This window comes from Aquila chrysaetos, chromosome 12 (genome assembly GCF_900496995.4).
Source record: "Aquila chrysaetos chrysaetos chromosome 12, bAquChr1.4, whole genome shotgun sequence".
NCBI lineage: Eukaryota > Metazoa > Chordata > Aves > Accipitriformes > Accipitridae > Aquila > Aquila chrysaetos.
The window spans coordinates 268,102-296,057 of NC_044015.1; the positions used below are offsets into that span (position 1 = coordinate 268,102).

The 27,956-nt window shown below is 51.9% G+C and overlaps 1 protein-coding gene across 14 annotated transcripts; it reads right to left on the reverse strand.

The window, feature by feature from the left end:
* Positions 1-2,735: 2,735 nt before the first annotated feature.
* On the reverse strand, positions 2,736-20,648 carry MIER2 (MIER family member 2). 14 transcript variants are annotated; one of them, XM_030033051.1, is made up of 12 exons: positions 20,612-20,648; positions 15,912-15,999; positions 15,203-15,354; positions 13,694-13,879; positions 12,846-12,969; positions 12,067-12,176; positions 11,330-11,399; positions 9,586-9,737; positions 8,552-8,827; positions 7,624-7,751; positions 6,460-6,596; positions 2,736-5,611 (listed from the first exon to the last, which is right to left on the reverse strand). In XM_030033051.1, exons 1-12 carry the CDS (start codon positions 20,618-20,620, stop codon positions 5,136-5,138), a joined length of 1,908 nt encoding a protein of 635 aa, XP_029888911.1. In that variant the 5' UTR covers positions 20,621-20,648; the 3' UTR covers positions 2,736-5,135. The 14 variants fall into 14 exon arrangements, with proteins under 14 accessions (XP_029888911.1, XP_040983899.1, XP_029888919.1 ...); XM_041127965.1 differs by having other exon boundaries at positions 15,912-16,754; positions 20,612-20,643; XM_030033059.2 differs by lacking the exon at positions 20,612-20,648 and adding an exon at positions 19,587-20,067.
* Between the last annotated feature and the right edge of the window lie 7,308 nt (positions 20,649-27,956).

Below are 27,956 nucleotides of genomic sequence, written 5' to 3' on the forward strand. Positions count from 1 at the left end.
GGGTGTGCATCTCTGTGCTGCAGCAGGGCAGAGGGGAGCAAGATAGGGCAGCTGCTCCCCTGCCTGCGCAGCACGGCCTCACAGAGCCGGCACCGTGGACAGGACTTTGCCCCATGCAGTGCCGTGGCTGTCAGATGGTGCCAGGGAAGCGGGAGCCACCCAGGAACGGCCCAGCCCGGCTGGACTGGCTGCTCTCAGCTCTGCCCAGCACTCGGGGATGTAACAGGGACGGGAAGCAGCCCCTGCTCTCAGCTCGGCCCCGCGCTGTTTGCTCAGCCTGCGTGGTCCTGGGCAGACGGGCTCAGCCTCCCCCTGCTCGGCACCAGGCCCCAGCCCGCAAAGGGCCTCGCAGGGCCTTGTGGGGCCGGCGACGCAGCCCTGGCTGCCGTGGCGGGCGGTTCGTGGGGAGGCCTGGCAGCGCTTGGACCCTTTTGGTTAGGTTTCCTCCAACATCACTTGGATTTTCCGTGGAGTCCTGCAGGACGCCGGTCCCGGCCCCTCCCAGCCCCAGGGTGAGCGCTGGGACCCCATCCCCGGGGTCTGCTGATGCTCCGCTCGGGGGGGGGGGGGGGGGGCGGGGGGGAGGACCGGGACCCTTCTCCCCCCGCTGCCGGAGGTCTGCCCACGTCTCTGCCGCCATCCCCTCGCACGGAGGCTCACGGGAGGGAGGACGAGCCCGAGCCGGAGGAGGGGGGGCTGCTGGGGGAGGCCCAGCCCCCTCCCCGCGTCGCTGCAGCCGCAGAGGGAGCGACCGTGCGGGCCGAGCTCCCGGCCCTGCCGCCGCCCGCCGCGCCTTGGCGATGCGGGGTGGCGGGGGCGAAGGTCCGGCACCCCCGAGCGCTGGGGACCCCCGCGGGGCGGCGCGGGTCCCGCCGGGGGGGGGGGGAGCGGGTCCCCCGGGCGCAGGCGGGTCCCCGGCGCGGGGCTGCGGCCCCCTCTGCCGTCGAAGCGCCGCGGCTGCAGCGGCCGCGCACCCGCCCGGGGCCGCGCCCGGAGCCGCCGCCGCCGCCGCCGCCCGACCTCGCCGGGGCCGCGCGTGGGGACCGTGGGGCGGGCAGAGCCCGCGCGGCCCCGCCAGGTCGCTGCCCGCCTTCCCGCGCCCTGGAAGCAGAGAGGAAACATCTCCCCGAAGCCTGCGGGGATGCAGAGCCTTCGGGGGGGGTGTCGGTCCTGCTGACCGTACACCTTCGGAAACGTCACTCCGGTCACGCAGGGCCAAAAAAGGCATTTCAAAGGATGCGACGAGACGAGGCACAACGATCCCACCCCAGAGCTCCAAGCACACCCGCCCTTCCCGGTGCTCCTCAGGGCCTCGAAGGAAGCGGGGAACCCACTCCCGTCCCCCGTGCCCGGGGCTGTGCCCACCATCCTGCCCAGCCTCTGCTGCAGGGAGCCGGGGGCTGCAGCACCAGCTAACAGCCCTCCTCTTCTGAGGCACAGGCCGAGCTGAGCCCGGGCCCCGCTCCAGGCCCCAGCAGCCGGGGTGTGCTGCCTTACGGCCGAGAGCTGCTCCCGCTCCCATCCCTGCTGCGTGGACAGCAGCCGGGACACTGCCTGCTCCCACCCGCCGTGGCTGTGTGTGGCAGCACCACAGTCCAGAGCTCTGTCGAGGGGCTGCTTGCCCAACCTTGCTGAGCTGCCAGGAGAAATGCAGAGCAGGGAGAGCTCCCAGAGGGGTGGGTTGCCCATTTCCTGCTGCTTTTCTGGGTGGCATTTTCCAGCTGCAAGCAAGGGAGACAGGAGCCCTCGTTTCTGCCCCCCCCCCCCCCCCCAAGGCCCCAGGACAGAAGGCGAGAGCCAGAGAACAGAATTTAAGGAGTTTCTGATGAAACAGAGGGGCTTTGTGGTGAGGAACGAGCCTTCTTGCAGAAACATACAACACAGTTGAAGCAGGAACGTTTCCCTCGCCTCCAGGATGTTATTTCTGGCTGAAGCCAGTGAGACATGGATGGACCCCCACCTCCCACCACCACGGGCTCTCTGAAGGCTGCCAGGATTTCAGAGGACCTGGGGCATCTGTAAGAGCAAGGAACACCTCCCTCCCCTCCACACACAGTGCCAGGAGGGAAAATTCAGCCAAGGAAGCTGGGCCTCCTCCCAGGTTGTGATGGCATCCCTGGTACAAGGCATAGGAAGGCAGGCAGGGGCCAGGAACAGAGAAGGGAGGGGCCCCAAGAACCAGCCCCAGACACCCTGGGACAGGAGCTGCAGGCATCCAGGCAGCTCACGCGTGCTCCAGCCATGGGAAGCACCTGCACCACAGACCTGGCTCTGGCAGGGTGGGCTGGAGGCATAAGCTCTTCACTGATCCCAGGATGAAGATGCTCCTCACCAAGCAGAAGCAGCTGCGCTCAAGAGCAGGTTGAGTTCAGCTGCTGCAGGACTCAGGGCTGTTCTGACACACAATCACAGCACCCGAGATGGGAGGATGCAATCCCACAGGGCTCCAGGGTCGTTACCCAGCCCGGCACCTCCCCAAGGACAGACGGGAGATCAGTGTTCAGCCACACACCCTGCCCGGGGCGTCCTTGGTCTTAGGAACCATGAACATATGCTGCCAACAGCTTCCCACGCACTCTGCTGGGCATCCCACCCCTGCCCATGGAGCAATGGAGCACTCACCCAGGGAGGGAGATGATAGGGCAGAAGAGGCAAGGACCCCTTTTCTTGCCTCTACCATCATGATGCACGGGACTGTGGCATCTCAGTCTCCAAAACCAAGACAGGCTTCTGGCTCACTTCCAAATTAGGTTTTTAATTAAATAAATAACGGCGAGGGGTCTTCAAGGCAGTATCACTTCACAGTGTAGGGCTTGGGGGGGGGGGGGGGGGGAAAGAGTCCAGCATTGGGAGCGGCTCAAAGTGAATGTGCTTTGTGAGAAGGAAAAAGAAAACCCCAACAAAAACTGAAAACCAAACCTCCTCCCCAAGTGACTCCCCCTCCCTGTCCCAGCCCTTTCCACCCCTCTCCCTTAAAGTTATGTGGAAAAAGCGCCGCACTCATGTTGAAAGACCCCATGCGAATCTGTAAACAACACTGAAGAACATAAATAAGGGAGATTTCTGCCTCCCCAGCTTCTCCTCTCCTTTCATTAGGGCTTGAAACAAACCAAAGAAAAAATGGTTTCAGGAAAACTAAGAATGTTCTTGGCTGATGGAGAGGAGATGCCAAGGCCTGGCCCTCCCTGGGAGGGCTGCCCGTGCTCTCACCCTGCCTCCTCTTCTCCTTTCAGCCAAGGAGCTTCCTCTCTCCCCCAGAAAAGGGGAATCACAGCCTGGGCAGTTCCACTATGGAGCGGGCACTCATATTTGCTTTCCATTTCCAGCAACTGGGAGCAACTGGAGGGGAGACCTCCAGTTACCATGTCTGGTTGACAAAGTGATGCCTGGTCAAGGCAGGTGTGTGTGTCGGGTGCTCAGCACCTCTCAGCGGAGCTGGCCAGGGACCGAAGCAAACCCCTGCTAATGCACACAAAATGGGTCTGGAGCTTGGAAGATGAGAGACAAGGTCTGACCCTGTCATCCCATGAAGCTGCCTGATGTTGTCTCTGTGCTCCCACTGCAGGGCTGAGCACAACTTCACAGGGCCAGGTAAAAGGAGGATGCAGGCTAATGGTTTTAGTCATCTTCCAAATCCACTGGCAGCAGAACCAACGGCAGAATCACAGCCCTCAGGCCTCTACCAAAACAAGCAGAAAACCTCAACCCAAACCCCTTCCCAAATGCAGAAAATGGCTGGAGGAAGGGAACATCTGCATCAGAGCCTTGCCCAGCAAGTCAGCAGACAGCATTCCCTGCATGGAAAAAAGGGGAATGAGAACATGTGGATTTAAGCCAATGGCAAACCCCAGACCTGGAACATATCTGGGAAGCAAAGCAGCTCTGGACTCCAGCACACCCACAAACACACACACCGCTGTGGCTCTCTGCACAGCAGCCAGCCTCCTCGCTGCCATGCGAGGCCACCCTTGTCACCTCCTTGAACATTGCTAATGGCAGTAAAAACATACTTTCCTTTCAGAAAACAGCTTTTTTTTTGTGACGCAGAAAGGGGCAGGGATGCCCAGGGACTGGTGTGCTCTCCTTCCTGGGACTCTGTGCTAGCACCAGTGTCCTAGACTTGGTGCCCTGGGAGCTAAGCAACCTCCTCCTCCCACAGCTGACAAATTGTTTGAACAAGCTGGGAAGTTACAGACGTTTTCATCTGCATTTTACCCTCTTGTACTGCAGCGGTCAGCAAGGATCAAGTCATTCACCACCAGTAACAGAAGTGGCAGCACTGTACCACTCTGGGGCCAACATCACTTTGTGGGTCTAGAAACTCCCTTTACTCCCAGTACAAGGGAAGGTAAGAAGGACTTAAGTGCACACAGTGCTACTGCACCGCGCAGTGTCCCTTTCCAAGACCTGACACTTCTGTCAAAGGGCTGGGCCAGGCCACATCCCACCTGCAGCTGGTGGTGGAGTGGGCAGGAAGACATGCACAGCTGCGAGAGGTTTGAAAACAGCAGTGTGTGTGCCTGTCATGACCCACAGCTCAGGAGTGCAGGATGGCTGTTGGGAGGGGAACGGGGAGAATCACTTCTATTGCAACACACTATCTGTGGGTGAAGGGCCAAGACTCCTCATCTTCCTTCAGCATCGCCATGCCCGTCTCTGCAGGCAAACTGCCCTGCAGCCCAGGTGGACTGTGCTCCCTGCGGATTTCCTAAGCTCTCGGACCTCCAGACTGCATCCTCCATCCCAGCCCCCAAAGTGCTGGTGATACGTCCCTGTTCTCAAAGCATCTCTGCACCCAGACTGTCCCACTGGGGTCAAGCGACATTTCCCCTGTCCTGAGGCAGGGACTCTCTGAACAGCCTGGAATTACCTGGGGTGACACATGGTCAACGAAGCAGGGGGCGATGGATCTCCCCCCTCACTAAAGACAGCCACCAGCTTTGCGTGATTGTGTCAGAACACACTGGAGCAGAAAGGTGTTTGGTTTCACTGTAGCCTTGGATCAAGGAGGATGGAAAGACGGATTCTGACCAACAGCTCCAAACTGTCCCTACGGAACAGTGGAAGTTCCAGGATTTCACTCAGTCAGGTCGAAGTCCTTGCTGGGTCTGTGACAAGTTTGTGACTGGAGACTCTCACTGTGACAAAGGCTCTGACCGAGCCACAGGTGCTGGGCAAGCCTGATGAGCAGTCAGAAAACTATTTACATCTCCGATGCCAATGAGGCCAAAATCTGTGACCGATAAGGACACTTGCGCAGGGGTCACCACTGCCTCTGGGTCTCTGTCCAAATCCACAGGGCCAGCAATTAAAGGCAAACCCTCGTTAATGTCTGCAGGGAGAGTGAAGTCCATGGTTATCGTCTCACCAGAGCTCTGTAACGTCTCCTGCTTCTCTGCTAGTCCTGGTCCTGCCAGCGGCAAAGCATAGAGCCCCGATTCTGAGGGGTTGACAGTGTGTCGTGTGCAGGAAGCCAAGATGGCGCCTGAGGACGTCTCCTCCGTGGGGTCGAAGGAACAATTCGTCTCCGAAGGAGTACTGCACTCATAGCCCTGCCCCGACTCACTTATGCTGCCCAGGCTGCAGGCTGTGCTCTCCACGCTCAGAGGCTCTGCACACCGCAAAGGAGGGAAACATGGGAGAGAGACAGACAGGGAGGAAGAAAGGGTTGGGGACAGCAAGTGAAAGAGAGCTAGAGTGAGTCCATAACATACAAAAAACTTGAAACCAGTTCGGTCCCACCTAATCACAACAGTATGTGTTTGATGGCACAAATGTTTCTCTATTATAGCAACCAAGATCCCTGCCAGCATGTACTGAAGAAAGGCAAGATGCAGACAGCAGATGGGAGGCCATCAGTGTTTCTATGGAAATTAAAGGAAATCTCACAGAGATACTCCAAGATAAGCCAAATCCTAAGTCCTATCCTCTCATGCCGACAGCCCCTGGGAAGAACCTACACAAAGCCGTCATCTGTGGTAGGACGGTGAGGGAACGACCCCATTTTGGGCTCCCTGTGAGTCTTCTCAGAGCCATCTCTCTCTGAAAGCAGACTGCAGGTACAGCCTAACTTCTGGTGCCTTCAATCAGCCTCCAGAGGAGCTGCCTGTGTCTACTATGTCTGTGTGTTAGTGCATTGGAAGAACCTAACTCAGGTGCCCAAAGTTAGTGCAAATCCTTTTGCACTTAATGACTTAGGCCACCCCTCCAAGGCTGAAGCAGGAACAACTCTTTTTAAGTCACTACTGGTCAATGCAGAGACAGACAAGTCTCCTTTGCCCACACCAAAATCTGCCCAGGGCTGGTATTTGAAACAGGGCAAAGTGAGCACACTGGCAAGGGTGTGGAGAGAAGAGCAATAGTAGGATAATGGCAACAGGAGAAAGGAAAAGGAGGGTCTGTGCTGCTGAGTGAGGGAGAGAAGTTATCCCCATGGCAGACAGAAGAAAAGGAAGTTACCTGTGCTCTCTATTGCTATCTGATCTTGACCGAAGTGAGAATCCAGGCAGCTAGCTGCAGAAGGAATTGGTGGGGAGCTCCGAGAACGACTGGTGTTTTCTACTTCACCCCCATCCAAGTCATTGTCGGTGAAATCCCTGTGGGGAAAGACAGATAGCACTGCCACCACCTGTTAAGCAGAGAGATGCAGGCAGGGAAAACGGTGACTGGAATTAAAACCCACCAACAAATAAAACAGGACTGTAGAGGCCTCACTAGAATGAATGTCCAACCCTTCTTGGTCTGCAGAGCCCAGTCAGACTCTGCACTGAGGCGATCGCAGTTAACTCAGCATGGCTAAGACCAGCCCATGATAAACCAGAACGGGCTCTGTAGCTTTCCAAAACAAAGAGCTCTGCCCCCCAGCTCTCCATGAGCCTCAGTCCCTTCCAAATTGAAATAAATGGTCAAATGTTCTCCCCAGAAAACAGCCACCTTCACAGAATGACTGCAGTGGGTTGTGACAATGTTAGTGTGCCAGCAAAGAGCAAGTGATGAGAAAATATTTTCCCACCCTGGGGGGACTTGAGATTTCAGGTATTTTCCTGTCTTGCATCAGAATTTAAAAAAAAATAAAAATCTTAAGACTTCAACTAATGTTTTTAATTGATTCAACTTAAATATTTCATTTTGACCTTTTAAAACATTTCAGTTTCAACCTTATTGTAAAGTATTTTCTGTAATTAGCACACATTTCAAAGTGAAGAATTTGCCTCAAAGGGTGGCAGCAGGCAAAGAAATTAATTCAAGTTCCAAACCACCAGAAATAGTGTATTTTTGAACTTAAAAAGCTCCCTTCCCAAAACCTCATTGAACCAAGTTATTTCCTGAGATCAGCCCTGAATCCCTGACCCTATCCTTAATTTTTGTGGATGCATTTGTCTGAAACAAAACAGTACTTTCTGACACAAGGAAGTCTTCATCCAAGCAAATAATTGCTTTATCTTCCCTCCCCACACTTAACAGTGTTTATGTTCTGAGAATATCCAGTGCATCCCTCCATGCTCCCACCCAAGAAACCTTCTAGAGCAGAAAGCGCGGTCTTTTAAGAGGAGGTGCTTTGCAGCAGGAATCTTCACTGGGAGGTTAATATTACTAATTTTAGTGTGAGAATATTCCACGCACGTGGCTCCAGGGTGGAGGACGTACTTCTTCCTTCCTAAACGAGTCTGCTGAGTGAAGTAGTCATAGCGCTCTGATTTTTTCCACATGTAGTAATACTCCACACACTCGCCCACTGACCGGGTGCGGACCTGAGGAGAAATGTCATAGTCAGAACACCATGCATCAAGATGTATCTCATGGAGCAAGGACTATTCTCCCATTTAATCAGCACAGAAAATTAAGTGCATTACAGTAATTTATATTGCTATGGACACATCTATGCTGCAGAACAGAAGCATATACTGAGATTTCCAAGGTGGTAATCGGCCAGAGAAAGAACTCCCCACAGTGCACAATTGCTCTTGCAGACCCCAGTGTGGATTCACACATGGTCCATTTGTGCAGGACTTCCCTGCGCTTCCAGTAGCACACAACATCAAGAGAGCAAACCTGCATCCATTTTCACTGGCCAGCATCAACATGCCCACAATTAATCAGCGGTAGAACTGGACTCTCTGGTTCTGCCAACTCCCAGCACAGCAGCGTATGTCCTGGGGCCCAGCTCTCCCTACAACAGCATCTTTCATTCTAGAGGACCCCAGGGGACTTTACAAAACATCCACATGCTCAACTCACTCATTCACAGAAGTACTGCAAGGGCTGAGAGTTTGGAAAGAACTTTTGAGACTCCAGAAAGGGCTAATCAGTAATTAACTGACATCACTCATGCAGCTCAGTGTTGTTTGTGACTTCTCCCACCTGGAAAATAAGGCAGAGCAGGGCAGTGAACAGCCCATCACCTGCTAGCATGAGTCAACACAAAGCCTGGGATCGGAACTCAGCAGTCCTGAACTTCCTGCATTAGCTGAGGCTCAAAACATACCTCTGGTGCAAATGCACGTGCTTCCTTGCCTTTGTCTTAGTGGGATACAGGGGTGAGCATCCTTACCTTGTTTGCTTGGATAAGATGAAAGTTTTTCCCATGGACCCTGAAGCCATGTTCAAAATTTCTACATTCTTCCTCACTCCAGGCACAAAGCTCATCTATAGCAGAAAGAAAGAGGAATTGGAGGAGATGTACAGAATCTAGAGTTACATGTGCCTTGATGTTTGGGGTAGAACCCAAATACGGGGGGTTCTCACCTCTGATAACTTTCACATTGAACCGTAACCTCCGCAGTGCCTCTTCTGCATTGAAGTTGCATTTAACCAGTTCATACAAAGCCTAGGAAACAGAAGAAAATTACCTGCAGTATGTACCGGAGCAACACACCACAAACCAACCTGCTCATGACTCACATTTGTCTTCTAAAACTTATTTTTCCCAGGAGCCACTTTGCCACTAACCCCAGCTTGACCATCAGCGTAGATTATTCCACTTTTCAAGGCACTGGATTACAAACCCTGGGACTGAAAAGATGCAGGTCTGCCAGCAGCTCTGCAGATTACAGGTGTGCCTCCATGTTCCAGCAGACTTACTGTGAGAGTCTAACCTGGCTAGCTTAGAGGAAACTCAACTGCTCTGAAGTTTCTTAGCCAAATGTTTGATCTTCTGCTGGCTTCAAAGAAGAATTAGACAATGTTATAGAGGACAGATCCAAAAGGATGTTCCTGCTGCAAGCTCTGGCTCAGAGAGTTTGGGATACTGGGAGAATACAGTCAAAACAGTACCCAATCTCTACTTGCCCAGGCTGTTACACGCTTTCCACAAACGTCTGTTACTGTGTTGGAAGAAAAGTACTAAGCTAGACAGGCCTGTGCTCTGATCCACTACAGCCTTTTCCAGTCTTCCCAACAGGAGGGTGAATAACCTCCTGAGAAGCACACGCTCACTTATTCATGAAGCAGGAGCCGAGGATCACTGGAGTCAGGTCTCATTCCCTTTTAAGTGGGGGTGTCATTCAGGATCTCTGTAGGAAATGTTGCACCATTACGCCAGCACCATTAGAGTATCTGCGGGCTGCAAGAAGCCCCCACACGTACCTGTTCATTGTCCTTCACCATCTCTCCTTCTGGCAGGCTGCTGCTAGACAGCTCGTCCCATCGCCGCTTCACTGCACGGTATAGGAACTCTTCAACGTCTCTCTCAGGGAGTATATTCGGGTCCCAAAGCAGCTGATCTTCATTCTCGTAGGCTAACAGAAAAAGCACTGAAATAAGCTAATCAAACAGAGAGTTCTGCTGCTTTTGAGAAACGGTCTGCATGTACATGCACAGGAGAGACAGAAGGAGGGATGAAATCTTTGCTTGGTACTCCAACCTGGCACTAGAGACAACCATCTCTGTGAAGGTACTGCATTTTCCCTCCTGATTTTGGAGACAAATAAGCTTAATACTCTTTATACCTCTTTTAGAGCCCTAAGCACAGGCTTGGCATCCTTCCATTTCTTCAGAAGAGCTGGTTGACAATGTTTTTGTTACCATGTTCTCAAAGATTGTTGCTTTGATTCATTAATCCTGGCAACTAAAAAACCCTAGGTTCTAAGGTGTCTTTTCCAGCACACAGTAAACAAAAGGAGTGGGAGGCAAAGGCAGCTTTGAGCTACAACCCTGGCCTAGGCTCAAGACCCTCTCCCTCTCCTAGACACAAAACCAAGGAGCTGCAAGGCTGTCCCTCCCCTGTGACAGCTTGTAATGCTCCTTCATGAGCTGCTCCACCAACACAGAATAGCAGGAGCACACTGCATCACTAAGTGATTCTTGCCCCTTTCAGCTTTCAAGGCTCTTAGTGCATGAGAACATGGCACACAACAATGCAGAGAGATGTTCAAGTAAAATAACAGCACAGAGGAAAGCAAGAAGAAAGACTGCAATAAAAAAATAATCAGAAATACTGAGATTTTTCTATTCAGATAAAAACATTAGCACCCTCTGTACTTAACTTGTTTCTACAGGCAAAGGAACCAACTCTTCTGCCCTGTAGAATCACTGAAATCAGGTCAGAGGCACTACAGACCGGGCATAAAAGACCCCCATCGGGATTTACCATCAGTTTCCTTTCATTTCACACTGATGCAAACACACAGGTTATGGAAAAAGTGCACTAAATCTGTGGTCTTCAATACAGAAGGCTGAGAGGACTGATAAAGTAACAGTGAAAAGTTCCGAGAACTATATTGGGTAAATCTGAAATAGTACTTGCAAAACTGTTAACTTTTATCTCCTTTAGCTAACTTGCTCAGAGTCTGCTAGGATAAAAGAACTAGGGAGGAAGCAAGTTAATTTCTAAAGACATGGCTTTCTGTTAGCTGTCTTGTTCAGAAACTCAACAAGCTGGTACTAGTATTGCACTAGTTATTAGATGCAATCTGCAAATCAAGGCACCTCCATCTACTCTGCAGACATCCTATCAAATTTGAAACTGATCAGCTCCAGGGAGTACTGAATGAAAATAACTCTGGCTACTTAAGTAAGACATCAGAAAAAATAAATTAGAGTATCACCAGGAGGGTATTCCTTCTCTTTGGCTACAGCTGAGACCCCCTCCTCCAAAGCTGTCACAACAACCCAGTTTTCAGTGAGCTTCTTAGCTCCTGTAGCTGTATTACTAGCCCTGTTCAAACAGGCTAGTTTAAAGCTAGCTCAGGTGTAGGTGTAAATTTTGGAGTCAACACTGAGAGGTGCCAAGCCTAGAGATATAGAGCAGAACTGATGAACCAGGGCCCCATCAAACATCCAGGCCAGCAGCCCTACATCCAAACAAGATACATAAAGCAGATTGCCTTACCTTTTTCGCTGTGCCTGTTTAAGTGGAGGATGGGAACAGTGGCTTGGTACTGAGGTCCAACCATGATCTCCTGAAATATCACAGAGAAGCGGGTAAATTGAAATGGAAAATGCTCCATGTAGGCACTGAGGTGTACTTCATCATTTAGGGACTACAACACCATCAAGCCGATTTATATATCAGTAGTCCCCACTGTCGCTATTACTTCTAGGGAACCCTGACTATTTTATAGGGTAGCTAAGAAGATTTACTACCAACCAGATGATACTTTGGGGACCTTAAGCATTTACATAGTTTTAACGTTAAAGATATATTGCAAGTGGCTAAGGCTGGAGATAAAGAAATGCAGAAGCTCTCCTGCAACCTTTGCAACCACGATGAATTTGAAGTCTGCTCCTCTCTTTTGTAAGATGGTTCCCCCTCAGTAAATCCTGCTGGGAATATTGCACAGCATTTCACCTTTATAGGGCTACAGGATGCACTTTTAGGTTACCAAGGCACAACAGCATTTTCCATATCTGAAGCACAAGATAATTTCAGACACAGATTTCAAGATTGTATTAAAAAAACCTCTTGTAACCCACATCTGTCACCACCTCCCACAAAATGCAAGGTGCTGAGCAGAAGAAAATAAAGAAAATTTCTTGGGGAAATATCACAGCGCTTTGGTGTCATGCTTTCCTCAGACTCAGGCACATTGTATTACCTCCCCTTCCCAATGCAGTCAGATCATTTACCTTCTTACACTCGTTGGATGGGATGGAGTCCTCCTCTGAATCCTCAGCCATGGAGGAAGCACATGGAGATGAACAGGGCTCTTTGTCTTCGTCAGCAAGGAAATTGTTTGCTTTGTGGGAAAGCAAAACATCTGTAGTTATGAAATGTTTGTTTTTTTTTTTTATTGCTCTATGTTCCCTCTCCTTCCCTTCATTTTCTGTCCTAAAGTTACTTTCAGCATGGTCCGCAGTGACAACTTACCTATATTTTAATTTTCTCCTTTTAAATAAAAGAATTTGCACACTTGCCACATGGGTGGTGCCGACCAACCTGGGGAGCTCAGACTCCTTCATTTTGCAGGATAGGAGAAGGAATAAGATCATTTCATGCTGAGTCTCTCTCACACACTTTGTCTTCCCACATATTCCAATTAGGAACTGCCACAATATATCACACCACTAGTACTACTGAATTTATTCACTTCTAGAGATGTCCGATCAGGTACTGATCTTTCAGACTGCAGTTACAGCAGGTAGCAAAACAATTCTCACTTTCTCAATGTTACGAGTTACAGCTAAAGACAATTCTCCCCTCATCCCACTGCTCATCTACGCTCCATCATGTCCTAACCAATGCTTGCTAACACCACTGGCACTCAGGTTTATTTGCAGCCCCCAGAAGGAAAGTGGAAAACCTGATGTCAGGAAACTAAGTGACAAAATAAAGAAAAACATTCTCACTCTATCCTGCACATCACATCTAAGTAAAAACCAATTACTTAGAAATTAGCGACACATACAGCCAGGCTGGTTTGGGAATAGGTCCGATGCATCATGGGATGTGACGGATGGAGTCAGATCATCAGCTGAAGACTGTGTCTCCTCCTCTTCTTCCCCTGAAAGCAAATCCTTCGCTATTTGTTCCTTTTAACAACAACAAGAAAGTGAAAAATATTTTTAAATTAAAAAAAATATATGAGGAGGGGTGAGGCCTAGAGTAAAGCATTTCTGGCCAAGGGTGGCTGCATCCACAGATCTCCTCACCCTCCCACAGCTTGTCCAAAGACAGATTCTCTCTCACACTCCCCACCATCCCTAGATTATTTTCCCTAGAAGCACTGCTACAAGTGTCAAGAGTGGCTTCCTATGGAAACCAGAGAGAGGACAAGCAAGTGGCCCTTTCTGTAGAGCTCCACTCACAGCAAATATCTCTAAGATCCTGGAAGGAGGGGAAAAAAAAAAAAAAAAAAAAAAAATCTTTCTACAGATTTTAGCTAGAACAGGAGGAGCCTTCACCTTCACCTGCCTTCACCTTCACAGCCAGCCTTCACCTGGGAAGGTACAAACCTTCCTTGACTCTCCACAGATCCACATCTACGTGCAAAGACTCATAACCCAAGTTCCACAAAGAGTTTTTACAGTGTTCTTTTAAAACAATTATCCTTTCTCCAGTGTCCTCTAAACTCTTCACATTCACATTTCTGCACCGGGCGTTCCCCACTGGGACAACAGAACTAGGCAGACCCCTTCCCTTGGCATTAGTCAAACCCCACCTGAAAAGAGCTACTAGACGTCTCAAGCTCCAAGACAGCACAGTAACCTATAGCACAGGCTAAGAGCATAGACCCAAGCAGACAGCTGCTCTTACCTTATCCAGAGTCATATCTGGGAGATTTGGAGTAATATCATTGCTCTCACTGTCCTGCTCCGAGATGGGATCAGATGCCTCATAGCCATAAAGTGCAAGCAGCTCCTCAAATGGCATTTCACTGCTCTGAGCGAGAGGAGGACAAAGCTTCATCAGGAATGGAACAATCACCGAGTACAACACCAGCTGTAGTGAACACAGAGATATGCAGAGGCAGTCAAGGCAGCTCTGCTCTTCTGGGGGCTCTGAAGTGCCTTGGGTAATGCTGTGTAATGGAGGAGGCATGGTCTATCAGGACCCACCATAACCTGTTCTTCTCAAAGGTATGGAGAAGCCAGGAACTTTCACCCCAAAGCAATACAGTCTATATATTGACTATATATACAGTCAAAATATATTTATTTTTTACACTAGATTTCATGCTGCTGAAGAGATGCCAGGCAGCACAACTGTATTTATAGAGAGGAAGGGAAGGAGCAAATCTCTGTATTAGTCTTGTGCCTGACCTGAAGAGACAGTTTCTGTCACCAAGAACATGTTCTGTGTTCCACCAAGGTCTCCATGGGACCACCCCCAGGAGGACCACGTCATCTCATCTTTGTGGTTCCTCCACTGTGAAACAGACATTGAACATATACCCAACAGCTGATGGTTCTTCAGCAAGGTGAGCGAAGACCACCTTGTCAGACTGGCTTCTTGGCAGAGGAAGACTCCAAAATTTACTGCTGTTACCCTGTCCTGATTTTGGCTGGGATAGAGTTAATTTTCTTTCTAGTAGCTGGTATAGTGTTATGTTTTGGATTTAGTAGAAGAATAATGTTGATAACACACTGATGTTCTCAGTTGTTGCTAAGTAGTGTTTATACTAACTCCATTTTTCAGCTTTTCATGCCCAGCCAGCAAGAAGGCTGGAGGGGCAAAAGAAGTTGGGAGGGGACACAGCCAGGACAGCTGACCCAAACTGGCCAAAGGAATATTCTATACCATGTGACATCATGTCCAGTATATAAACTGGGGGGAGTTGGCCTGGGGGGGGGGGGGGGCAGATCTCTGCTCAGGAACTAACCGGGCATCAATTGGCAAGTGGTGAGCAATTGCATTGTGCATCACTTGTTTTGTATATTCCAATTATTTTATTATTACTATTGTCATTTTATTATAATCATTATTATTTTCTTCCTTTCTGTCCTATTAAGCAGTTCTTATCCCATGAGTTTTACTTTTTCTTTCCCAATTCTCTCCCCCATCACGCAGGGTGGAGGGGAAGTGAGCGAGCGGCTGCGTGGTGCTTAGTTGCTGGCTGGAGTTAAGCCACAACACACCTGTTGTCAAAACCATTCCTTCCTATCGAAATGCAAACATAACACTTGTTGATGGGTGGACTTAAACACAGCGCATTGCCAGGTGAGCAAGTCAGAGTTTCTCACAAAGATCTTTGGTACCAGTACTGTAAAAGGAAACAAGAAAATCCAGCAGGTAATTTCCCTTCCCCTCCCTTGCTGCCTTTACCTGAGAGGCACTGAAACTCTTCTCCAGCTCTTCTAAAGATTTCTGCTTCTCCTGAGTATCATCTTCTTCTTCCCTCTCTTCCCGTACACCATAGTTCTGTGAAAGGATCTCTGCTAGGTTCAGTCGATGATCAGCTGAGCCCATTGACACAACTGCAGGGATTAGAAGAAGTTGGATACTAACACCACCCTGGACCAAATCTTCAGATGTGACAAAGCCTGGGACAATCCCTTCTCATGTGTGTGCAGCCATGATAAGCCAGAGGAAGAGATTAGGTAGAAAGGAGTGAGAAGGGCTGGGGAACACAACTGAAGGAAGTCACTCTGTAAGCACTAAAACTGCAAAGCCTGGTTCTCTGCACATTCAAGTCCCACAACTGACTGAAAGCTGAATCTCAAGGTTTTCTGAGTATTTGTGTGTCTCTCCTGACTGGATTTGCTAGTGTCATAACATGCAAACACGCAGTGCAGCCTTTCCTTCGCCCAAGGCATTTTTAGCATAATTATCCCTTATTGCAAGAATGGGCAAATGGACACTTGTAGGAGCTTTGGCATCTTTAAGACTCTCCTCCTCTGTCAAACGGCATGGGAATCAACCAACAGGTTTGGAAGGTGTTGGAAGGAGAAGGGAACAGACAGGCCTATCACAGGAGCCTTGTTTTCTATGGAAACCAGACCAACAAACAGATGCATACTTAAACTGTGGGTACCTGCTGCACTCTGAAGGCCAGGCTCTCCAGGACATAGACTGCGGGCTGGGTATGGCACCACCCTCGGACTCTGCCTGCCAACCGAGGCCTTCAAGAAAAGAGAAAAATATGGCTGAGACATCTCTTCTTAAAAATGTAACATGCCTCCAGCCACTTAACCCCAACAGCAAATGCAATTAATTTAATTTCAAAGCAAAAATTAACAGAAACCACCCAGGGTAGCAGTAGAAACTGTGCTGTGCAAAAAGAGCTCTAGTCAAGTGTATTTAACAGCTCTTCCAGGCCTCCTTTCCTCTGGATTCATCACCTTCCCCTCAGTCTCTAACTGCATATGGTGGTGTTTCCATTTTATCTTTTTTACCTTCAGCACTCCACTAATTATTTATCCTCTCACAAGTTTAAGACCTCAGATCTTTATGGCTTACATCTTCACTTAAAAGAAGGACTTTGACCCTAAGCCATTATTCTAAACACACACATCATGCTTGTTTGAACACAGCGTTTTTAAGAACTGACCCACTCTTTGGAGAGGCAATCAGAAGCAGCCAGCCACAACATGCTGGCTTCTACCTAATGCCTCACCGCATCCAGAAAGCTCAGAGGGGTGAGCAAAGAAACTTAGAGCTGAGCAGGCAGCGAAGGAGTCTGGGAGGACTGCGAGTGGCACAGGTGAGGCGGGAAAGGGTGAGACAGGTAGACACCGAGAACAGGCACCTGCTTTCGGGCATTCAGTGCTCGGTCAGAAGTTCAGGCAGCAGTATGGGCTGAGGCCTGGAAAACAACCCAGAACATCTGCTGCTCCTTGGGCTGCTGTACATGGAAATGCTGTTCATCAAGTTCAGCCTAGGTAGGGAGCAAGCAGGTAATTAACCAATGCCTTTGGGTGACTGAGAGCATCCGACTGCAGAAGAAAATCATAGTGTCAGTCCCCCAGTCACCAATGACATCTTTTTATGATCCTCAGCCATTAATAATCTCAGCCGTGCACCATTACTCCTCTCTTAGTCAGTGGGAGCCAGGACATCTACAATGCTTCAGTATGAGGCTCTTACAACTTATTTAAGAAAACATAGTACAGCTTCACATCAAAATTCATCCTCTAACAATACAGCAAAGTACATACCAAAAAAGCCACCCCAGACTTTGGTTTCTGAGTTAGTGCCTTCAGGTGTTAACACACATATTGCAAATTCCATAACAACTAGAGAGGCAGCTATTTTCCAGGTATAATTACTGCTACGATAACGGTTGGCCTGGAAGGCAGATGACATTGCCATACAAGAGCAGGACCGAGAGGGAGGGAGGGAGGGAAAGGATCTGTGAAGCAGCCATGGAATTCTTGCTCCTTCCTCTACCAGGACCGGTGAAAAGAGGATGCCTTTAGTCCAACTGGAGCACACACTGTGCACTAATTCACCATCCCCAAGGGTCTGATTATTAGCAGCAAGATAACCCTACTGGAGACCACTCTGTCTGGCTGCAGACAGAGCCCAGTGCCCGTGTGCACTAAGAAAAGGGAGGAGTTTATGGTATAATGAAAGGAAAAGGGGACAGAAAGGATTCAGACAGCCTCCATTTTGAGGATGGTCACACCGGGAAACAGCTTTGTAACTCAGGAAAGTGTCAATGCCCCTTTGTTGGGCTTTGCTGGAATGTGACCAAGTACAAAACCCTCTTGGATAAATCCTTCCAAGCAAACAACCCCAGTTTCATGAAAAGGATGAGGGTGTGGCCTACACTTACTCCCACCAGTCTTGAGCAATCTGCAGAACTCTCTTTCCTGAGACAATGATCTATATATTGATTGTGACTCCTTTGCACGGGGATCAATAAGGAGCTGCATGCAAAGGATTTTGAAAACAAAGACTGAAACTGTTAGCGGTGGATGGGCTGGCTTGAAAAGATGTCAAGAATACTTCAGGACCAATGAGATCTTATATTAATGATCAGGTGCTGAAATGAAGAGTAATAGTCAGTACGACAGGATGACAATTCAGTAACTAATCATGAGTTTATTTCCCCAAAGTAGTAACATAGTGTTAGAGCAAGCGGGAACTGCTGTGAGCTGGAGTCGCCATAAAATAACTAGCACTGCTGTGTTTGGGCTGAGAAAAGAAGAAAGAAGCAACAGACAAAGCAAATGGCCCATTCCACACCCAAATTTAAACATGTGTGAAACTGAATGATCCCTCAGATTATTTACAAATCCAGAAGACCACAGAAACAAGAGTCAAAGTCAAAGGAGTAGGGGAGAAAGGTGGGTCTAGGAAATGATGACAGAGAGAATATTCCTGATTACACTGATTGCTGATGCCACATGCTGTGGAGTTAGGCGTGAAGTTGGACATGAAGGCGAGGTAGCTGCTGCTTGACACTTCAAATCCACGTCACACAGGAGGCAGAAAATGCAACAGCATTACGTGCGTCAGAAAGGCAGCAGCAACACTGAGGCACTACCAGGTTTCTCCAGATCAAGAATGGTTCTTGGACAAGGTGTAAATGCTCCTATTGCTAGTGACAGTTTTGGTCACCAGGAAAGGTCACAGCGGTGAACTCCATTTATTCTGACAGTGCAGCATGATGCTGGAAAATGGCTCCTACATCCATGGGCCATTTAATCGTGGTGGGGGAAAAGGGAGATTAAATTCCTTTAATCTTGGTTTAAGTTTTCCAGCAGCTGCTTTCCTTCCACTAGTTTCTCCTTCTCAGGCATGAGAGTAACTTCCCTCTCTCAAAAGTTACAGAGAGGCTGACCAATTACTCGCTCTCACATTTGTATTTCTGGATGACTCCAGCACTCCCTCCTTAATTCTGTACTCAAGTTTTTGAGTACATGGAACAAAGCAACAGCCATGTTTTAGAAAACGCAGGCAGAGGAAGAGCCTGAGCTTTTTGCACTGACAAAGCCATTTCCCAGGGCAAGGCAGATTGTTTGTCCAGAGAACTATCAGAGAAAACCCTTCAGGCTGAAACCACTCTTGCAAGAAAGTGAGGAAAGATAGAGAAGGTTTCCCTTTCCAGTGTTACTACTTTAATAACTAAGGTGGTTTCCTGAGCCAGTGTAACACATATTTCAGACTCAGTGAGAGAAGTGTTCCTTGTTCCTTTGCCTTGCCCATACTACTTGACATGGGTCTGTTTTCTATGAACTCCAGCTGTAGCCAGAGGGAAATGGTATGGATGGAAATGGAGTTGTCCTGTAAGCTATGGACCTGAAAGAGCACAAAACGATCAGAGGACATGACACACAGGTCATCTCCTGCACTGCCCAGGAAAATCAGTGCCCCGAAAGCACGCCGTTGCAATGTCACAGCAGAGATACTCCACAGTTCAAACGTCATCTATGAGAGAGCGATGGCTCCCAGATCTCCCCAAGAGAGAGACCTGCGTGCACAATGGCAACGTGGTGCAGCGTGCCAGGGCGGCACTTCAGCATGTCACATCAGCCGTTCAACGTGCCGAAGTAACGCTTCAGCACAGACGAATGCAGCACCCTTGGTGTTCCACCAAAGGCAGCGGCAAAGACCAAACCATTCTGGATGGGATGGCAGGCAGGCCAGACGGCACCTTCCTCATGCAGCAAGCTGAAATACCCTGAAAGCGAAGCCTTGCTGTCCCACAGAAGCTGTCTCAGCTAGCGGTGTTCCAAGATCCTGCGACAGAGCAGCCTGCTACCTTGATGTCTTCCCAGCGTCCTCTTCCCACATCGTGGTCACCACAAGGCTCTCGTGATGGAAATGAAGCGCAGATGTGCCACGACAACCATTACAACAGGACAGGGATATTTCAAGGATGGGTCAAGATACGATAGGGAATGGCATCACCAACCATAAGTGTGGCGGAGCGACGGCAGTAACGTTTCGGCACGATGCACCAAGACAAACGCGACGTCGCAACAGGAGAGGCGGCAGGGGCGTCCCCGCCCGGCACCAGAGCACAAGCCCCCCTCGCCGGGGAAGTTCTCCCCATCCCAGCCACCCAGCCAAACCCTTCCCGCCGCCCTCCCCAGCCCTCTGCCGTTCCCACATTCTCTCCCGCTGCCCAGGCCCCCTCACTTACCTCCGGCCTTCCCGAGACCCTTTCCAGCAGCTCCGCACCCCTCCCGCCCCGGCACCCTCGGCCCCTGCTGCACTAAAGCCTCGCAGGCTCCCGCTTCGTCCTCTGCCCCCGCGCCCCCCGCCAGCCTTCTCCAGCCCCCGCAGTCCCGCCCTCCCGCCGCCGCTGCCCCCCCCGCCCAGCCCCGGCCGCTCTGACGGGTCCCCCCGTTCTCCCGGGCCCCTCTCCCGCAGGTCCGGCCACGGGCCCTCCAGCCGCGGACAGCCCCGCCGGCCCCGCCGCTGCCTCCTCGGCGCTGGCGGGAGGGCAGAGCCGCCGCCGCCGCTCCCCGGCCTCGGGCACTGCCCCGCCGCCCTGCCCCGGCTCTCCCGGCGGGTCCCGCCCAGCCGCCCCTTCCCCCGCCCGCCCCCGCCGGCGCCCCCTCGGCCCCGGAGCGCCCCCCGCCCCTCGGCCCGCTGCCGCCCGGGGCCTCGGAGCCCCTCGGCCCGAGTGCCCCCGCCCCGGCGGGCCCCATCCACCCCACGGCCGCAAGACCCCGGCCCGGGGCGGCCCCAGGCTGCCGGGACTCGGGGGGGGGGTCCCCGCCCGGGACGGGGAGGCGGGAGGCCCGAGGCCCAGCGCGACCCCGGCGGCGGCTCACTCACCTCCGCCATGGCCGAGCGCGAGCGGCGCGGGGCGGGGGGGGGGGGGGGGCTCGCGGGCCCCGGATGCGGCGGCGGCCGTTCATTGGCTGCGGCGCCGCGAGGGCGGGGGAGCGCCGGGGGCGCGGCGGGGCGGGCGGCGCGGGGCCGGGTCAGGGGGCGGGGTCGGGGGTCGGGGGTCAGGGGGCGCCGCCGGGCCGGGGCCCTTCCCCGGAGCCGGAGGTGCCGCTAACGGCCGCTCCCGGGAACACGGGCGTCGTTCGGCCGACAGCCGTCATCTCTCGAAGACGCCCCCGGCACCGCCGGAGGGCCGGCCGCGGCAGGGGGGTTGAGGCGGCCCGGCCCCGGCCCGAGGAGCGGGGCGGCTCTGGGCCGGCCGTCAGGACATCCCCGTGAACCGGCGTGGAGGGAGGGGAAGCCGCCGCCGGCTGGCGCGGGCCCGCAGCAGCGCTCCCTGAACGCCGGGCTCGGCCACAAACCGGCGGTCAGACCGGCTGCGGGGCCGTTGTCGTGAAGGCCCGCAGAGCCCGAGCGGGTCAGTGCACAGACCCCGGGCTGCGGCCCGAGGCGGGCAGCGGCACACGTGCCCTGGGACCCGCGTTGGGAAGGAGGTTTTTAGGACTGAGATGCCTGCGCGCCCGTGCCGGTGGCCCTGTGAGCGGCCGGCGCTGGCCCCCCTTCCACCGGCCATGGCACCGGGGGTGTACGAGGCCTAGAGACGGTCCGCAGGTGAGCAGGGCCCCTGTCCTGTGCTCCGCCGGGGAAAGCCTTGGAGCCAGGTCACGGCACAGAAATACACCAGGGACCGCGCGCGCCAGAGGCAGAAATAATGCTCGCAGCCACAACCCGCGTGTTCTTAAGCACCAAAGTTAATGGATCACAAAGCTTGGATCTGCAGGAAACAAACCTTCAGCAACCCTCGCTGAGCAACTTGTTGAGAAAAAGCCACTGCGTCTCATTTAGCGGTCACAGAAGAGGGAAATCAGGGTAGGAGCCCAGGAGTGGTCCCTGCCGTGTGAGGACCAACGTGTAAATGCTATCTCGCGGTTCCTTGCCGTGGCTGTACTCGGAGAACACCAGAGGTGCACTTGGGGAAGGTGCTTGATGGGTCTTTTCAGTTCTGTTTAACTGATGAGCCACATGCTTCTAGACCATAACCCTCCAGTGCACTTCATTCTCCTTTAATCCTGCACATCTCCAGGGCTTCCTATAGCAAACTGCCGTGCCAGGGGCCCCTGTCATCCCTCAGGGACCCACAGCCGCAGCCAGTGGGCCAGTGCTTTCCTCAAGGTGTGCATTAAGGAGCTGCCAATGCGGTTGGCAGGATGTGCAGATATGTTTGCCACCAGATCTCGCCATTTGATCAAGTCCAGTACATTGTTGTTCAACTCAAGCCGATGCCTCTCAGGCTGCGACCAGATCCAGCCGCGGAGCTGGATCTTAGTGCTCAGTCGCTAGGAGCAGCCTCCACACCCAGCACCCTGGCAACTTGCTCTGTGTTGGGTTTTGCTCATGCTTTTGAGTTCAGGAAGCAAAGTGTTATCAAGTGCTTCTGAAGTGGTGGTGGCCCTTGAGCTGAGAACCAGAGCACTTCAACAGGCCTTTATTCCCTTGCACAGATCTGTCTAGTTCTTCCCAAAGGACTAACAGATTGCAGATGCTGTTTATTCAGTTAAAAAAGTAACCTTGTCTCTAGCTTTCAGAGAAATTTCTACAAAAACTGCTGCTTTCTGCCTTGCTCCCAACAGTGCATCCAGGTGTTTTGTCACCACAAAAAGCAGAAGGGCCTGGATTTGGGGTCAAGACTTGGGGAGAGCGAGCTACTCTGTTGCATCTGCCTGTTTGCAGTTTGCTCCAGGAGCTGTCTTGCTGGTCTGCTGTGTTTCCAGCGTGATCTGGGAAGTGATTCAGGCAGCCCGTGGGACTGGTCACCCACAAATCACTGTACCCATCCCATGAGTGCTCAGTACCCAAACCTGCAGAGACCACGGGCTGGCTGCGCAGGGCCGGCTGCAGGCTCTTGTGTGAATTCATGTTCACACTTTGATACTAGCTTTCCCGTGGTCTCACAAAGCAACCTTCACTCTCCCAAACATTTGGGGGGAAGGACATATTGCAGCAAGTTCAATTCTTCATGACAATTGCCCAGCTCTATTCATTTGAGTGCTGTGCCAGGAGCTCAGCTCTACTGACCTGGAGCAGTGTCCACGCCAAATTCTGCTGCTCTGTTTAATGATTGCAGTGACAACTGCCAGGCTGAGTGTCTCCAAGTGGCTGCGCTTCCCTGAGGGAGCGGTGAAACACTTCTCAGTAGACACTTCCATTGCCCTGTATGTTAATTTCTGTCCTCAGAATTACCAGGTGCAGTGATTCTCCATCCTGCAGCCACCACCACTCTGAAGACAGCTCACAGCCCATTCGTGGCGCCAGGCCGCAGAGCAGTTAGTGTGTGAGCAAAGGCAGCCCCATGTCAGTACAGAAAGTCAGAGACTGTAGCACCTGACATTCAGTATTTTGAAATTTTCAAAGGCCTTTAAAAAACCTGAAGGGCATTGGAATACAGGGTGGCTTAGACTCTCCAGATATTTGCAAGTGATTAGTCATGACACTCCAACAGCATGCTGTTTTACAGTTGCTGCTCTATGGACTAAGACAACAAAACATAGAAGGGTGAAGTGGCTTTGGCTGAATCCAGGGTCGATTTGGCTGCAAAACTGGGGTGCACCTAGGTCTTGCCCTCCTTTTTCTCCTCCACCTGTGCTCTACCCAGTAAGCAACACTTCTTGGAAAAGCTTTACAGCCCAGAGACAAACAGCAAATACTTTTTCACCTGATACAGTTCAGCAATGGGGTGTTTAGCCACAAGGGCTTGTAGATATAAAAAAGTTTACAAAAGCAATTTTGATAGGAAAAAAAATTATATTGGTATTGGGAAAGGACTAACTCCTGCCTAGGGCAAGTATAGGTTTGTGTCTGGATGTGTCCTGCCACAAGGCAGGCACCTGCAGAGTGAAGGATGGTCTAAATGCAGAGGAGGTGATAGACCTGCATGTGTAAGCTTCGACTATAAAGAAACACTTGGTTTCCTGTTGGTTGTGGCTGTTAACAGACAGAACAGCTTTTAAACACTTAAAGTAGTTATGAATTCAGCTTTAGGGAAGCATCAGTTTTCGTGAATGCTAGATGGAGCTATGCTACTCACAAATAACATACTAGTTTAGATTTTCAGACAAGTGTTTATACTTACAAAACGTGCTAGCTTCTCAGGATCCACCAGTGCTGTCAGGTCTTTATTGAACACATACAATTTACATGCTCCTTTTCCATGTTGGTTAAGGCAGCCTATGCACCCGAGTAAGGCCAGTTGATAGGATGGGTGGGTTAAGGTGATGCATCATGGCTATAAAGTTTCCTTTTTGCACCTATTATCCTTCATCCCTCCCTCCTGACAGACCTCCACTTCAAGTCATCACAACCCACAAATATAATTTATTTACAGTCAAAATAATTATTATAGAATAATCTCTGTGGTGTTCACAAAGGTATGTGCAATATCTACAGACATAAGTAGGTACTGTTGTACCTGATGGTTTTATTGACCACCAGTGCCCAAGAACCCTTTACAAATGTTAGGCCAGGGTTACAGAGCTCATCTCAGTGGTCCTGTAGGAGTGGCTCATGAAACAAAGGCCATTCTCCCTTTTGAGGTTCCTCAGCCCGTGGATATCACAGTTGATGTCTTTTGATCCTGGCTTCTTGCACCTCAGGGCAGTACCCGATAATAAGCGAGCAAGTCTCACTCTCAGCCTGACAACACTGACCGGTCTTAACTTGGGATTCCTGCTGACCCCGTGCTAACAATTCTCTTGTGGGGCAGACATTTGTTCTTAATTGCAATGCAGCAATGAGCTTCCTGTGGGGAATGCCTCTGTAACGTTCAATCCAATTATTACTGATCTTACCCTTCTCAGAGTTGACGATACCACAGGCCTGACATGGCATCCTTGTCCAATTCAAAAATTCATCTTTCTGACGGTTACAAGGACTTGAAAAGACGATGTCCGGAGCAGAGACCTCCCATGTGAGGCAGGGGCCTCACCACTCACAGCTTCCAGAATTATTGTGCCTGCATTCACATCCCAAATGGATAGTATTTTCTCTTCCTTCCCTCCTGCAACAATCTATAACTTTCTAAATTCACCTTCAATACCCTCTTGGCAAACTATTGGCTTTCTGACATTGCCATGGGTGGGAAATTCTATGCAGCTGCTGGGCTCACACACTAGGGATTAGTCCTGCAAGGCAGCTAATACGCAGGCTGCCATCCCATGTGCTGGAATATAGGATGGCATCGCAGGTACAGGCAGGAAAATGTAACTTGACAGCAGTTCGAATAGCCAAGTCAGGGGCTGGCAGTTACGCAGCCTTTGCAGCAGCATGGTCTGCCAAATAAACCAGCCATGGGATGGTAAATCCTTTCAAGATGTCTACTTTCTGAAAAGGCCAGCGCCAAGAGAACAGACAAGGCATGTTTTCTTTTTCCTAGCACACTCCACTGGTGTGATAACGGCTCGAGTTAGAGCCAAGGGGAATGACAAAGCCGCACAAAGCCTCTCCTGCAACAACAGAGGGACATGCAGTCAGCTCGCTGGCATATCACACAATACCCTCTTGACCTTCCCAGACCCCAGTCTCCCCCACAGACCCTTTGCTTTGGTGCTGGTGGGATTGATCCTGCATCCAGTGACTTTCCTGTATTTGAAATATATGCTGAGGGCAAGTTCCTATCCCATGATTTCCCTACCTAATTGCCTGCATTGAAGTGCTGTGTAACAACTGTAACTGCTGCTTGCAAAGAAAAACAGAGAAGAAACATGCTAGTGTATACACAGATGGATGCAGAGGCATCCAGAGCCATCTAAATCTCTGCTTCAATTTCACTCATACAAGCATTGCTTCCCTACAGCCAAAGGCATGGCCCTGGTGGGCTCAGGTGAGCAGAATCTGACCCCAAACCTGTTTCTGAAGAAAGGAGGTATGGGACAAGCCTGATAAGAGACTCAGACCACGCCAACAAGGGCAAGACAATATAAAGTCCTCCTGGTTTATCCCTCCTGCCCTGCTGCATTTCATCCTACCTTTGCACAGTGCAGATGAAGCCCCGAGCTCAGGGGAGATGCAGGGACAGGGCTGCCTGCACCCCTCCGATCCCATTGCCCAGCTCCAGCCGGTACCTGGCCACAGCAGAGAAGTCAGACCCTTGCAGAGGGGCCTTAAAAAAGCTCTGCAGGTGCCCCCTGTCACGGACTGCCCAGCCCACCTGCTCTCTGGAGCAGCCCCGTGGTGCTGGGGGCTAATCACACAATTAAAAAGCTGCAATCAGCAGGAGATGTTCTCCCTTTCCTGTTCCCTTGCTAGCACTGCCCACAAATGTTTCTCGCTGGTGTCAAGTAATTAAAAGTAGGTGCTTGATAAGGGATGCACAGAGGCCAGCCTTGCCTGGACTTGGGTCTCTGTGCTCCCTGTGCCATGGGGTAGTGTGGCCCCAGGAAGCCCCCATCCACCCAGCTGGGGGGCTCAGCCCCCTTCCAGCCTTCGGCCTGTCCCCACCAGCCCTTGGCCCATGCACACACATGTATACCTGTGCCTGCACATGCACATGTTCCCGTGTACACCCCCTGCACGCTCACCCCTGTGAACATCCCCCGCCTCGCCCTGCTGCCAAGGGAGCAGCCTCAGATGCTGCCTGGGGGGCTGCGCGCCTGCCACCCTGAGCTGGTGACTCCAGGAGGGAGCTAAATGAAGCAGCGCTGATGAGGAACTAATTAATTCTGGTGCCTGTCAGCCTTACAGGATGATAAAACGCTGCATCCTTCTGGAGCAGCATGATGCAGCGGCAGGACTAGAAGGGAGCAGTCCGGTCGTCCCGCACCCCTCCTGCAGGCGGCCCTCCACCCTGCGCCCCTCCATCCTGACATACCTCTTGCATCCAGCCCCGCATCTGCCCCTGGCAGATCAGGGGAGTGTGAGGGCCCCCAGGAGGGATGGGGGGGTCGCAGGGTGGAGGAGGCCCCCTGCACGCGTGGGTTATCTGCTAGGCTTTTTGCAGGCACTGCGTTCACTGCGGCTGCGTGCCCGCAGAGGTGGAGGCAGCTCCTCTGTGGTTTGGTGGGGCGTGTGGGGCCGGCCGACACACGGAGTGTGTGTGACTGCCCACCTCTCTGGCCTCACGCACCTGCATGTGCCTCGGCACGGCCTCTGCGCGCCAGCGTACCTGCCTGCGAGTGTGTGCCGGCGTACGGGGTGGCATGTCCGCGGGGGTCAGAATGTGTTGCTCCAACTGCCTGGGCACCGGCTGAGGGTCCCGTGGCGGAGTGTGCCTGGCAGCGCTCCTAATGAATTCAGCGCTGCCCTTCACATCAAACAGCCACATGAGAAAATGTTTTTCAGTCCCATCTTTATTCAATGTGCCAAACACGCCGCTCCTGCGCCTCACCCTTGCAAACATCTTGTTCACAGCTGCAGCTTCAAAAGGACCAAGGGAGAAGGAGGGGGGGCTGTGAGGTGCACCACAAAGCCAGGGAGCGCGCTGGGGCTGCCTGCCATCACTCTCCTCCATCCGGGAGGAGCTGAGACCCCCTGGACACAATCCCAGCTCTGCTCCCCCAGGATGCCCATGGCTGGCTGTGCTGCTGGGATCTGCCTGTCCAGATGCGAGAAACCTCTGACAAGGTCTGGGGCCAGACTGGGGCTGGCAGCATCCCACAGCTGAGCAGAGGGACAGGAGGTGGATGGCGGGCAAGGGGGGATCTGTCCTACTTGGAGCTGCCTCTGCCCCCTCCTCTTCCCCCCTGCTTTGCTCTCAGCCCAGCCCCATCCATCTTGCAGGGCTGAAACCCAATTACCATCCCAGGGAGGGGGATGGTGCAGCCGGCAGAGATGCCCATTAGCTCCGGGGAATGGAGATGGAGCGATAGGAGCTCTAATGGCTTCTCCACGGAGCCCTGAAGTCAGGCTGGCTGCCCCGGCTGCATGTGGCCTGTGGGCCTGGGAGGGTGCTGCAAGCATGAGGGGGGTACCTCCACCCTCCCACATGTCCCCAGCTGCCCCCAGCTCCCTGCCCCACTTGGTGACACCTCTCCTCCCCAAAGCTGTCTGTCTGTCTGCCTTTGAGGGCTGGATGATGGACAAACAGAACGCTGCGTGGTGGAGAGCCTCGCAAGAGGAGCTAGAGAAGGGTCCCATGGAGGGTGGGGATGGGGATGGGAGCCTCCTGCACTGGGGTGATGCAAGCAGCAGTTAAGTTGTGGTTTGCACCCCTTGGCAGGGATCTTGATGCAGATTTTGA